The sequence below is a fragment of the Arvicanthis niloticus genome, chromosome 23 (assembly GCF_011762505.2).
Source record: "Arvicanthis niloticus isolate mArvNil1 chromosome 23, mArvNil1.pat.X, whole genome shotgun sequence".
NCBI lineage: Eukaryota > Metazoa > Chordata > Mammalia > Rodentia > Muridae > Arvicanthis > Arvicanthis niloticus.
The window spans coordinates 15,505,107-15,519,809 of record NC_133430.1 but is presented as its reverse complement, the minus strand read 5'-3'; the positions used below and the strand labels follow the sequence as shown (position 1 = coordinate 15,519,809).

At 41.7% G+C, this 14,703-nt stretch overlaps 1 protein-coding gene across 14 annotated transcripts in view; it reads left to right on the top strand.

The window, feature by feature from the left end:
- Window positions 1–14,703, top strand: part of Unc79 (unc-79 subunit of NALCN channel complex) — a 229,516-nt gene that overhangs the window by 133,758 nt on the left and 81,055 nt on the right. For 11 of the 14 annotated variants that reach the window (XM_076921337.1, XM_076921329.1, XM_076921327.1 and 8 more), the window contains 6 exons: window positions 615–772; window positions 1,226–1,407; window positions 3,601–3,802; window positions 4,385–4,564; window positions 5,994–6,059; window positions 14,192–14,478. In XM_076921337.1, coding sequence (XP_076777452.1) covers window positions 615–772; window positions 1,226–1,407; window positions 3,601–3,802; window positions 4,385–4,564; window positions 5,994–6,059; window positions 14,192–14,478 — 1,075 coding nt within the window. The remainder of the gene's footprint in view (window positions 1–614; window positions 773–1,225; window positions 1,408–3,600; window positions 3,803–4,384; window positions 4,565–5,993; window positions 6,060–14,191; window positions 14,479–14,703) is intronic. The other 3 variants (XM_076921338.1, XM_076921336.1, XM_076921328.1) reach the window with 1 other exon arrangement.

The following is a 14,703-nucleotide window of genomic DNA, read 5'->3' as shown; positions in this document are numbered from 1 at the left end:
GAAGGAGAGACCCTGTCTCCCAGAGTCCATACCATGATCTGAAACAGGAGTTCTGACAGCCTTAAATTTGGATCATATGCCTGCTCGTTCATAGGTTAATCCGATGGTAAATGCGTTTTGTGCTCATCCTTAGGATAGGAAAAGTGGGGTCTTGAATGACAACCGTGTCAGGTTTTAGAGAGGCTGTGATTAGCAGACAAAGAGTTATTCTTTGCCATTCAAAGGGGGCAGCCAAAATAAACAGTGATGCTTTCTAATTATTCACAAAAGAAACAATTTTAAAACCATTTATCACACTGTCATCTTCATATAACTGTTAATTTTGTATATTATTTAATTCATTTACATAGCTGAATTTATGTACGGAATTAAATTTTTATATTCAAATATGGTTTTCAATTTTGTTACATAAAAGTAATTTCTTCAGAAGACATTAACCTATCAAAACATAAATGTTTCTTGGAGGACTATAGTCTTGTGGATGGATGTGCTTTCACCGAGAGCACCCTACCAGTACCTACTGTCCACGCCTGCCATAAGTTACTAGAACAGGCTCTTTCCCTCTGAAGAGGTGGCCATGACTGTAATGCCTCTGCTGTTCCTTGATTTCCCAGCCTCTGGAGAGTCGTCAAGTCTGAGTTCTCTCAGCTGTCTTCACTGGCGGTTCCTCTCCTTCTTCATGCTCTGTCTCTTCCTCATGGTGCTGACATATTCTGGACAATCATCAATGGCAATTTCAACAGCAAAGACTGGAAGATGAGGTTTGAAGCAGGTACTCCTATGTTAATTAAAAATCCTCTGAGTTACAAGGTAAACCAGATGTCCAGTTTTGAAAGCTATTTTTGGCCATCATTGTTGATATTTAGATTTTCTATGTAGGAGCCTCAAGTTAACTTTTTTATGGGGTTCTCATGAGGCTTAAATAGATGTCAATACAGGGCCAGTGAGATGGATAGTGAGGGGTGAAGGCACTTGTCTCTCAGCCTGAAGACCTGAGTTTAGTCCTCTGGAACCATAATGATGGAAGGAGAGATCTAACTCCCACAATTGTTTTCTGGTCTCCTCACACACCCTGTGCCGCATGCATGCCCCACCTACAAGTAAATAAAACCAATAAATAAACAATAAATAATTAACTGAAATATTTTAAATAAATAAATGTAACGTATTTATAAGATGTTAATAAATGCATGTGTGCCTTTGTCCTCTATATTTTATATTGCAGTGGAAAAAGTAGCTGTCATTTGTAGGTTTTTGGATATTCACTCAGTGACCAAAAACCACCTGCTGAAGTACTCTCTGGCACATGCCTTCTGCTGCTTTCTGACAGCTGTGGAAGATGTCAATCCTGCAGTGGCCACCAGAGCAGGTCTCCTGCTTGACACCATAAAGAGGCCAGCATTGCAGGTGATGGGGAATGTGTGTTGTCAGCCCTGCAGATTGTTTGTCAATACCACCAACAGTTGACTTTGTCACATGTCTGTTTAGCCATGCTATATCAAAACACCACAAACAGGGTAGCTTAGAGAGCCATAGGAATTTCTGTAGTATGATTCCGGAGTCTGGGAGGTCTGTAGTCAAGATGCTTGTAGATTCAGTGTCTGCTAAGGGCCCACTTTATGCTTCATAATTGATGCCTTTAACCATACCAAGACCTTTGTTTAAGAACAAGAATCCTATTTATGAGGATTCTGTCCACATGGCTTTGTCCTCTCCCAAAGACTCACCTTCTAATACTGTCACTTAAGTTGTTGAGTTTCAGAGTGGTGAACGTTTTAGGGGAATGGACACAAATATTCAGACTACAGTACCATGCAAACTAATGATATTAGTGATTGCAGCAGCAGAGGTCTGTGTGTGTGTTCAAATGTGTGCTTTTGAGTTATGATGAAAACAAGAAGAGACTTGACTGACCCCAAACTCTCCCTGTACAGTGGGAAAACAACCCAGAACCATACCTTATAAAGGTAACTTGTTTCATTTATTGATACAACATTTTCCCCCATATGCCAATATAATTTTTAGACAGATGTAATTGTTGTGTGTGGCAGGGAAGGAGGCACATGTTTAAAGTAGGCTGGTTGATTTCACACTGTTCAGCTGCCCTCCTGGCCAGAGCTGTTGTTAGAGACCAGATGCTAAGGGGAATCAGAGTGAACCATGGTAGGTGAGAATGCCAGCAAATGGAAGTTGTGAATCAAAACCGAAGAGACCCAGAGAGGGTTGCGTATTGATCCTTTTTTGATAACCTTCTACTGTAATAAGAAAGCAAACCTCAGAGAGATCACAGGACTTAGCAAAGGGTACACAGTCCATTAGTGAACAGTTACGACAGTTTCAGTTTTCCCACATTGACACTGGTTTGAATTCTGTTGTTCTTGTTAAAGCTAATGACAGAGGCAAGAACTAACATTTACCAAAGTGATACTGTAGTGCCAGGGAGGCCCATTAGAAGGGCTCCATCATGAGTCACCTCTCTTAACCCTTAGAAGAGCGTTTTGTAGGTCCCCATTGTTACTACAGTTGGAGAAGCTGGGGTTGGAAGAGTAAAGTTATGTTTTCAGGGTTGCAGTCAGACTCCAGTTTGTCTCATAATATAGCCCATGTTCTTAACCCACATTCTCTTCCCTCCCTCTTCTCTTCTCTTTCTCTCCTTTCTTGCTTCCTTCATTCTTTCTAGCATAAAGGTTTTCCATTTGTTATAAGCAAGAAGAAAGGTCCACCAGGGCAGGAGCTAAAAAAGTACAGGGCTGTGCTGCCCAAGGCACACTGTGCCTGTGAAACCTCTGCATTCCAGATAGTTCTTCCCAGCTGACTTCCCAGGCAGTTGGTGTACCACTCTTGTCCCTCACCAAGTGGTGCTAGAATGGATTCATGGGATGCTTGGATACGCCAGATTTTTAAATTTGAATCATTTCTTAAAAAGGCCCATTGGCTAGAAAAATAGCTCTTCTATTCATTTCCCATTTTAAATGTTTTACTGTGTGTTTCCCCTCACATTTCAAGAAGACAGGATACCCTTTTGTTCTTTTTAAAAACTCACCACTTAGGATTGTAAGGAAGTTTATGACTATCTTCTCATGTGTCCTAAAATATAGTTTGTGGATTAGTAAGGTGGCTCAGTAGATACAGGTGCCTGAGGCACAAGACTGAGGACCTGAGTTCAATTCCCTGAACCTACTGCTAGAGGAGAGAGTGGGCTTCCAAAAGTTGTTTCTGGCCTCCACCAGAGATGATGTTGGATAAGCATGTATGTGTGCATGTGTGCACACATACACAATAATAAAACGTAATATAATGTTGAATGTATGCTTCTCAGTGTAAACTACAGACATTTAAAAAGATGCATTGGTATTTGGATTAAGTGGATGTTATTTAATATTTAGAAAATGAATGCCATACATTTAGCTCACATTTTTGGATTAACATTAAAGAGGTAGTGTGAATTAGGAGAAACTTGCTTGTGTATTTTTTTCCCTTCCAATACTTGTGAACAGAAAGATTCCAATGGGATTATTTTGCCTTGAAGACAGTGTGTTGCTCCACTGATTGCCCAGTGTATTGTCTCTTAGAGGTTTGTGTCTGATTCCTCTTTTCCAGGGTCTTTGTCTTTGCCTTGACTTCCAGTTCGACACTGTGGTTAAAGACCGACCCACCATCCTGAGCAAGCTTTTACTCTTGCATTTTCTTAAGCAAGATATCCCTGCTTTGAGCTGGGAGTTCTTTGTCAACAGATTTGAGACACTTTCTTTGGAAGCTCAGCTGCATTTAGACTGTAACAAAGAATTTCCCTTTCCTACAAGTAAGTAAGACACAAGAGAGTAACCAGTCCCAGCTAAGGCACTTGGCGTGTAGCTTGTTCCACACATGGAAGAGGAGGTCTTGATCTCATGTACTCAGCTCATCAGCTCTTGAGTGCCTCTGTTGCTAGTCTGTAGATTTAAATACATTGCAGTGGCCTGGGATCTGAATTCTCCTCCCTCTCAGGAGGACACAGAATAACCGCCTGCAACTCTTTTCTTTACAAACTACCCAGCTGATAATGTCTGTGAAGAGTTTTAAGAGACCCATTTGTCTTGTGCAAACTTATGTCTGCTTATTATTTAGTTGCTCATGGCTCCACGCCCATGAGGGAAGAGTAACAAAATTAGGTAGTCAAACCTCATGAATTAAAGAAGAAAGTAATAGTCATGACAGATAGCAGTCATGATTTTTAAAGGTAAGACACGCCATGCTGTGGAGGGAGGTGGAGGACACATCATGGTCATAGAAGGAGTTATCTTCTTATCCCAGAACTATACTCATATAAATTATTTCAAGATAGCTGTATCATGTGGCCAGCCAAGGAATATATAATAATAATGTCTTTAATCCTTCTGTAAAGCCATCACTGCTGTGAGAACCAATGTTGCCAACCTCAGCGATGCTGCCTTGTGGAAGATCAAGAGAGCACGTTTTGCAAGAAACCGACAGAAGAGTGTGCGGTCCCTGAGAGACAGCGTGAAAGGGCCAGCAGAATCCAAGAGGGCGCTCTCCCTCCCTGAGACGCTGACCTCCAAAATCCGTTGAGTATCTTTCTTCTTCGTCTTGTGACATCTGTTTAATGTCTTTCTGGAGCTGATGTGTCTTGTTGAGTGTTCACAGAGAGAAGCGCAGTTAGCAAACTAAGCCTGTCCATCAAGTTTGGTCCTCAGAGTCCCTGGGCATGGGTGGCTTTTTCTTGTGGATGCAGCAAAATCCTGACTGATCTATCAGTAGTTCTGAAAGTAGAAGGCTGCGAACTCACTGCTGTTTGGCATGAGGCTTAGAGATGTTTATTTTTGAGAATTAGACTATAAGGATGTGCACAGCAGCCTGAGAGCCTGAGTGCTTTCTGAATGAGACTTAGATACCAAAAGCCATGCAGCTAAAGGGCAGGGTTCAACCACTGAATGACTGTCATTTCACGAGTGCTAGAAACAAACACATAACCTCCCCAGAAAAACCAGTAAAAATTGTGGCTTTTGAACAAGAAAAATCAGGTCAAAGAGAAGTTGGATTCCTATTCAACTTCAGTTAGCTCATAAATGGAAATATGCTTTGTTGTCAGTTTTAAAAGATCACACACATTTATTTTATAAAGGTCTTTGTATTTATATTTTTTTCAAAGAGAGTGAGTGTCCTTAAATAACCAAATGCCTAGTAAATACTTGTGTTTAACAGCAGCACATAAGGGGCAAATAATAAAGCCTGCAGAACCAAATCACTGAATGAATGGACGAATGAGAATATTTAAATGAGTTACTGAATGAATGAGTATATTTAAATAATTTGATCTCAAATACCACCTGTGCAATCCATCAGTTAACACCTTAAGCACACTTCTCCTGTCCAAAGCAGAAAGATTTGCGTTTTCATTGGCATTTATTACAGAACAACTTGATATAACATAATCATGTTAATCATAAATATGATTTGATTTTCTTTGCTACATTTTTCATCTTTATGACAAGCTCTGAGTATGTGGTATTTTGAACCTTAGAAGAGTCAATTGAAAGCCTTTTATATAATTAATAGTCTTAGCATTGTAGGGAGCAAAGTTAATCTCACTGAAGAATAATTCCTAGGGGCCCTAGGAGAAGCTGCTGTCAGATCCAGGACACCAACCCTAGATTAAATTAACTGCAACTTGTATATGAATTTTCTGATCCTTTAATAAACTAACTGACTAGTTTGGGGTATTCATTTTATTTATTCTTATTTCTTGATAATTAATTCACACAGCCAGTTTGATGCTGTGTGAATTTTAGAATTGAAAATAACCTTAAGAAAGATTTCTTGAGATCAGAACCAAAATGCAAAAATTCTGGAGTAAACATCTTTTACGTGATATTAATTACAAATAAGAAAACTAAGTTTGCTTCTGCTAGCCAGTGCTGTTTAGCACTGAGTATTTTTCTAGGCTCAAGTTGTCTTTAATGCTTATTTCAATAGAGTTGTTGTTGATTTTTAAGCTGTGAGGTTGACCAGGCATGAGCAGTCTGCTCCGGCTCTCGGTGGGACACCTGAACAGACGCCAGGTGGGTACTTCTGACGTTGAAGGGCCATGTTCAAGTGTCTCTATCATAGGTGGACAAGGTAATACTAAGTGTTTCTCACTGGACCAGAGTGATATTAGGATTTGTGAGCCCTGAAGGGTCTCAAGTGTCTGGGCTGTTGGTATGCCAATTCTTTATATCATTTTCTAAGCAGGTGATTTCTGATTCCATTGACTTTTGGTCCAGTAAGAAGCATGTAACTGCCCACCACACCTTGGACAGCAGATGTGACCAGGATTGCGCTCCTCGCTGCTATATGACTTATGTTTGTATGTGTAAGCTACACATAGAAACACCGTGTTCATAGATGAGAGTTTTCTTTAGGTAAAGCGCACTCTCCATTTGCATTTTGAAAGGTTGTATGTTTGAATCATCATCTTCTCATCCTTGTAGCCGCTCTTAATTCCTTGCAAGTCTGAGCATTTCTGTTTCTCAGGAGCGTTTCCATTGTGTGGAGGATCTGAAGGTCTTATTCGGGGTGACACAGTGTAACTTAGGCCCTGTTCCAGATCAGGGTAAGGGTGACACAGTGTAACTTAGGCCCTGTTCCGGATCAGGGTAAGGGTGACACAGTGTAACTTAAGCCCCGTTCCGGACCAGGGTAAATGACACAGTGTAACTTATCATGCCCTGTTCCTTACCAGGGTAGAACTCAGCATCCTGAACATTGAGCAGATATTGTCAAAGACAATGCTAACTGAGTGTTGCCTGCACAAAGAGGGCCACCATTCACTGAGGGACCATGAGTGCCTTGATCACCTGCATGTCTGTCATGTCAACCTCAGTGGTTCACTCTGTATCTTTCTATAAACATTTGGATTCTAATCTGAAAATAAGTTTAAGTTAAAACTTTTCAAAATGGTATTGACTGACACCTTGAGGGAAAAAAATTGCTTAAGAAGACTTAGAAGATCATGAGCATATTATAAAAAATGACACTCAAAACATTGAAATTCAGGAGTGGAAGAGATGAAAGGGCCCTAGAGATCATGAATACAGGAAGTAGGTGCTGGCAAAAAAAAAAAAATCTTTCTCTATTGAAAGGGATCAAAAGACACAGAATGGCAAACAGTTGGCAGAGTCTTTCTTCTCTGGTTTATACACATCTCTTCTTTGGGGAGGGAGACAGAGAGAGAGTCCCAAGAACTTCTTCTGATCTAATGACATTGAGTGTCATTAGAAAGGTGAGTTCCGGGCTGGAGAGATGGTTCTGTGATTAAGAGCATTCACTGCTCTCACAGAGAACCCAGGTTTAATTCCCAGCACCCACATGATGGCTCACAATTTTCTGTAACTCCAGTTTTAGGGGATCTGATACCCTCTTCTGGCCTCTTAGGGCACCAGGCATGGGTCATACATTTATGCCTGTAGGCAAAGAACTCACATTTGTAAAGTAAAAAGAAATAAATCTAAAGAAAGAAAGATGAGATCCATCCAGTTCCCTTCCTGTGGGTCCGTTTGGAGAAAACTCTTAAGCTGTTTCGTACAGTTCCTTCATTTTATTCTGAGGCTGATCTTTTTTGTCCAAGCTTCCTTGAAAGGCCAGTCTCTAGTTAGAATCATCCATTCTGATAATCTAACCAAAGGAGGCCCTGACATCCCATAGGAAAACGTTCCTCTGTTCACCAAGATTAAGAAAATACTCCAGCTTCTATCCCAGCAAAACAACCAGGTGGGAAGAAGCGGATAACAGAATTGTTTAAACTAACTATGAAGCTAAAACTTCTGGACAGAGAATCCACATGACAATTTGCCTTAGATTTGGAAGCGGTTGGCAACACTTTTAAGACACTGTGAAACGCCTGTATATTATCAGTTGCATCTATGAATTATCCTTTATTGGATGCATAGAAACAAAGCCATGCCTCATCAGAAGACCTCAGGATAAGTAGAGAAAAGTGGAAGCAAAGTGCCTGCTGCTCAATACAGAAACGCTTGTTTAGTCTAGGTGGTGAGCCCCTCTGTGCAGACTTCTATTGATTAGGCCTGAAGTAAACCAGCTTTGATTTAATTATGCAGCAAAAAGCTTTCTAGTTGCTGAACTTTGGGGCTCTGGGTTTAAAATGGATAATTTTCTACTCTTAGCCTTCATGTAGAATGCACAGCAAATAAAACAGAAGGGTTTCTATAGATAGATGGTATATAGCCCCAATGCCTGTAAAAAGCTGCATTCCTCCATACTATAGGAGTCAAACTGAAGTCTTTTTGGTGCATATAAACAGCGTTCTTGGAATGTGATAGCTGACCCTGGAGTGTACAGGCATTCCCACTGTACAAAAGGGACAAGTGTCACACATTTGTAGGTGATAGACCTAGAGCTCACACCCAGAGTTCCCAAGCTCCCTGTTTATGTGGCATACATGGCCAGGGCTAGCAGGAGCTCAGCACCGTGTTCATTCTGGTTTCAGACTCTGTAACTGTTGGTCTGACATGCATCCAGGTATGCACAGGTGCGTTTTCAGTAATGCTCAGAGCATCTCGGTTTTGTCTGTCGACGGCGACCACTGAAGGTCAGGTGGGTGCACAGCTCCCATCTGTCAGCTCAATACTGAATGAACAGTGCCAGCTACAGGAATGTAAAATGCTTGATCCTGCCATGTTTCTCACCCCCTGGGATGAATAACTGGAAAGAGGATATAATTATATTTCACGTACATTTTATGTCTCTTCACCTATAGTGTGTTTACACAGGTGGCCTAGCTTTGACTTTATAGAACCTTTGGATATATGTAAGTTTTTAATTCCCACTCTGTGTGCAGCAGACAGGAAAACTGAAACACTACAGTATTACATCATTCTGCTTAGTGCCTGGCTTAAGGCCACATCTGTTTAGAATGTGATTAATAGTTGCACATAAGAGACTTGGCTGGCTTGCTTTCCACTGCAGCAGGAGGAGCCTCCCAGTGGTTGGTTTTATGAACTTCTGCCTTGTAGCACATGAAGACCCTAATCTGGTTGACCTGGTATTCAATTCTCCAGACAAAAGATTTTCCCCAGGTTAGTCCAGAGCTATCCCAGTCCTCACAGGACACACATTCTTCCAGCCTGTAGAGAAAATTAGAGATCTCGTTACCCGTATTTATTTATACTTAGAAGAAAAGGTGCCCTGTTCTGGTTAGAACTGGTAAAAATGTCTTGCATTGGCCTTTCCTGCGTCCTTTTCAGTGGCCATGCCTGGAATTTCAAATGACTTCTCTTTGAGCTCTTCCTCCCTGGCTGGCAAAGTGCCTGTTGACCACGGAGGTACCAGTTGTTTCTATAGGAATGCTTGCGTTTGCAGTGATAGTTTTGAGAATTAACTTTTGATGAGCAAACATTTTTGCATCCACTGTTCCAGGAAACAGTACAAAGATACGTGAGAAATGTTTACAATCTCAACTTATAGGCAAGGACGGGAGATAAACATGGCCATCCGTGAGTATTCACTCATCAGGGAGAGAGATCGTGGTAATACTTAGGATGGTTTCCATCAGATGGGGCAGGAAAAAAGCATCTCATCAGCTGAAGCCGCAGGCAGCTTTTCATCCAGGTTCTCATTAGAGGGCACTGCCATAGTTTGCTTTCTATTGTTCAGTCATAAATCTCATGTCTGAACACACCCAGGGAAAGCTTGAAGGGTAGTACATCATGAAGGGAAGCTAGGGCCGGAACTCAAGGCGGGAACTTGGATGCAGGAACTGAAGCAAAGGCCACAGAGGAACACTGCTTACTGGCTTGCTCCCCACGGCCTTTTCAGTTTGCTTTTTTATACCACCCGGGACCAGCTGCCCATAGATGGTGGCACCCACTGTGGTCTGGATCCTTCCACATCAGTCATTGACCAAGCAAATGCCCTACAGACTTGTCTACAGGGAATCTCATGGAGGTGTTTTCTCAGATAAGAGTCTCCCTTGCAAAATGACTCTTTCTTGGGTCATTGACAACCAAACCAAACCAAACCAAACCAAACCAAGCCAAAACAAAAACCCAAAACCAGCACACAGGGTAAGCACACGATGATAGGACACAGGCTAAGAAGAAGCAAAGGCAGGGAGGAGGAGCACATGAGCTATGAAGTCAGCCACCAGCCTATGCACATTGACACATGCAAGCACACATGCATGCATGCATGCACGTACGCACATGAATATATACCGGTATCACACCCACACATGCAAGCACCCACACATACACACATGCACGCACATACACACACTAGACCTGCTATGAGAAAAACTTTAAGCTGACAGAGAAGTGTGGACATAAGATTGGAATGCAGACCCAATATACAGTTTTTTGACCTTGGGATTTCTAGGCCAACTGCAGAACAAACTCATGGAAGCTGTCTTTGTTTTCCCATGAGTTACTTTGACAGAGAGGAGCGTTTTTTAAATTCAGTTCACTTAGACATTTATGAACCATGAGCGTCTACTATATGTCAGACCCCATCCTGTGTTTTGTGAAGGATGCTAAGACAGATAACATGTAGCACATGCCTTCAAGCCCTGTACGCTTTTACATGGAAAATAAAGCCAATGAATAAAGTTCTTCCTTGCATAAGTTATTTGGAAAGCTAAAGGAAAAATTTCCTTCCCCCACCCCTGCTTTCCACCTCCTCTCTCTCTTATCTTTGGAACACAACAGAATATAGGGACCACATCCAGTTACAGAGAGGAGTGTGGGCCTAGGCTTCTGGAAGGTAGATTCATGGCTCAAAATGAGGGAATGGGTGGAAGTCCTTCCTGGCAAAGCAGAGATCACCATGATCAAAAATTAGGGTGGGCTTGTGTTGGCTCTCCCGAGATGCAGCTTTGGGGATGCCTAGCACTCAGGGATGTGGGGGGAGGGGGCAGGAGATAAGTCTGGAGAAGCAGACCCTGATCCTGCCTGGTGCCAAATAATCTGAGTCTGTGAAGTACTCTGCTTCAGAGTTTCTGTCGGTTCCTCCATTCTGAACATGCTGTGGAGAACCCAGTCCACACTAAATGACGGTAGGCTACAGCATCGTAGTGATACAGAGATAAAACCAAACCTTTAAACATGTATCGCTATGGTTAAGGAAGATAAAGGAACCCTATGGTTAAGGAAGATAAAGGAACCGCACAGACTAGAACTGAAGACGAGTGGCTGTTCTAACTGCCATGCCTTAAGAGAATGTCTTGCGGGTATTTAGTTTGGAGACGGAAATTTTACATCTTTTATAGATAATTAAAACAGTAGTCAATAACAGTTCATCCAGTTGGACAGTTCATTCTTCATAGGGCTTTGACGGGGGCCACCTTTTCTTAGGAAGGGTGTATCTGCCATAAGCCCACTCTATTCTAATAGAAAATGACGAGCTAAAGGCAGACTTGTACTGTCCAGGGCTGGAGGAGCCGATTAATGGAGTAAGAAATGTGTTTTACTGTATGCCGCATGAGGATAAATCAGTGCATTTGACGGCTTGTTAAGGATGCCTCACTGTTGAGAGAAGGCAGACCAAAATTAGCAAGCATCAGCCACTCTGAAGCACAGGTCACTGAAAGGAGGGCACATGAAACATGACATTCAGCCATTGGAGAAATATGATTTGCTGAGAATTGAAAAACAACAACAACAACAACAAAAAAAAAAACAAAACAAAACAAAAAAAAAACTACCGTGCTACTTGTAACAGGGAGGAGAGCCTTGGAAGAGTTCAGATGAAGTTAGATTAATTGTTTTTCTCTGTGACTTGAGACAGAATGAAGTGAGGGCAGGGCTCTCTCTGTTCTGAGGTCCCTCACTCATTAGGATGAAAATCAAAGTAGTTTTTTTTTTTTTTTTTTTTTTTAACCATTTCCACTTCCATTTAGGAATCAGGCTATGCTAGACAAGGAGGAGTTGGGTGTGGCTGAGAGATGTGTGCTCTCCTAACCCTGCACACCAGAGCTAAAGGAACTGAGTGCTGGCACCTGCTGTAGCAGTACTGCAAACTGGAACCTCATGGACCCTACATGCACAAAATTGTCACATTTTTTTCTTTTTATCAATTTGCCCGAAGCAGTCATATTGTTGCAGTTGTGAAATAATACCCCAGAAAAAAGAAATTAAAAGTAGTTTTTAAAAAATATATGCCTTTTTGTTTATGTGTGTGCACGCCTGCTTGCCTGTGTGTGCACCACATGCATGCAGGTGCTGCAGAGGCCAGAAGAGGGATTTGACGTGAGCTGCATGTGTGGGTGATGGGAACTGAACCCCTATCCTCTATAAGAGCAGCAAGTGATCTTAACTGATGAGCCAAATCTCTGTGCCCCCCAAAAGACATTTTAAAAATGGTTTAAAAAATATATACGTATTGTTTTCAGAGATTTATATAAGAATTGCTTTTTGATCAAATCTTATAAATATTCAGTGTAGCTTTAATTCGTGATGATGCAGGACATTGCTGGTCTTTCACTGAAATAAATTGTTCCACATGAATTGATTTGTGATAATTGCCTCCGTATAATGGTGCTTATGGACCACTCATGTGAGAAACAAAATCTTAGCTGCTTTAAACACGATTTTAGTGGGGAACATTCCTAAGGCATGTTGCATGTATGGGCATTGCATGTATGAACATTGCATGTATGCAGTATGCATGCCTTCGTGGACAGACATATAAGACAGAAAATGTTAATATCTTGGGGCCATAATGACAAGTGTCAGAAGGCCTCCCTGTAGTGGAGGTCCTTAGGTTTAGTCACTTCTGTCTCCTCCTTACTTGTTAACCATTACCTCCTTGTATATCACTCGTGGGTAGGTGAAAACCCTTCTGATGACCAGAGAAAGTAGCTAAGTTTCTGCCTTCTAGGTGGGCTGTGTTGAAGTATAACAGCTAACTGTTGGTTGAATGCTATTTTATGCCACTGTCCCAGAGGGAAGTGGCCGTTAGGCAGCTCAGTTCTTCCCTATAAGGAAACACTTCTTCTGTCTTGCTTCTTTCCATGGGGTCTTTAAAGGTTGGATTTTTTTCCAGACTAACCAAGTCATTACTGGCTGTTAATTGCTCCCTGGATCGATGTTTCATCATTTCTTACCATAGTTATAACAGATGCAAGCAAGGCTAGGTTTCTGAAAGCTTGCACCCAATGCTTGTCCTCATGCAGCCGGGCTTTTTTCTTGCATGAAGAGATGAGAATGCTGGTGTCCAGCTCTAACCTATGACACAACAACTTAAAATTTAATTTTAATTTAGAAATTCGAATGTTGTTTGTCAAAAGGACAGGCTGCAGAGTGCTTTGATTAAACCCCAAAGCAAATAAATACAGGAGAAGTAGGAAGACTTACCAAACCTGACCATGGAGCAGAGGGGCGTGGGGCAGGAGGCAGGGCAGGTTAGAAGGCCCTGGCCACTCAGCCATAATCAGCAGCTTAAGAGGAAGCCAAGGGCTAGGGTGCTTTTTCTTCCATGTGAACTCTCAGCCCATCTTCATGTGTGTGCTGTTTTTGTTTTGTTTTTTAATGTTTTTGAGAGCTCCTGTTTTCTCTGTCTTTCCTTCCCTTCGTGTCTCTCATTACATACTGCAGGGCTTATCATTGGCCATTTATAATTCAGACAGGACACACTGAATCTCTCAGCATTTGGAAAAATAAAAAATTACTTTTCTCCAGCTGACTCACGAACATAATTGAATTGAGACAATAATTTAAATAAATTTAATAAAAATCCCCCAGCAGATCCTATTATACTTAGTGAAATTTAGCATCTGGGGTTGATCTTCCAAGCATATTGTACAAACTGGGCAGAGCCTTTCTTTGTCTTGGTCCTGGAGGGTACAACTTTGCTGCTTGCTGCTCCATTAAGAATTGCTGAGTGCAAAGTTTGTTAGGTGTTTGTCTTAGTCTTCGAGGATAGTGTTGCTGTATAGTTCCTCAGTTTAATCTCCATTCCTGTCTCACTCTGAGTAACTGGGTTACTCGTTAAATGACAGAGACAGCAGCTTCCGGTCCAGGAATGACACTTTGCTGAGGAGCCACATTGTATCTTTAAGTTTCCCATCTAGAACAGACCTTTAACTATGTAGCAGAAGTGGAAAGAAAGGATGATGGTTTGTCCATGTCAGGTGATGACTTAATGTAAACTTGCTTGAGGGGTTGTAGCTGCACACTGATTGTGTGTCTTACACTGACAGGACAACAGTCTCCCGAAAACGACAACACCATCAAGGACTTGCTCCCAGAAGATGCTGGCATTGATCACCAGACGGTTCACCAGCTGATCACAGTGCTCATGAAGTTCATGGCCAGGGATGAAAGCAGTGCCGAGTCAGACATCAGCAGTGCAAAGGCCTTCAACACAGTCAAGAGGCACCTCTACGTTTTACTTGGCTATGACCAACAGGAAGGATGCTTCATGATTGCACCCCAAAAAATGCGCCTGTCAACATGCTTTAATGCGTTTATTGCAGGAATTGCCCAAGTAAGTGTAATAATGCTTTCAGGAGTCCTGTCTTGGTTTTGGATAGACACAAGACATCCCGTTCCATTTAGTAATGTTGAGGTGAGAGTTTGTTCAAATGACTTGGTAAGGCAGGGGTCTGTAAAGGGGAGTATAAAGAAGGAGGAGGAATTAATAACTTCGTGTTATAAAGGAAATGTTTGTAAAATATATGTAACACAATACTGAACCACTGTAAGTGTAAAA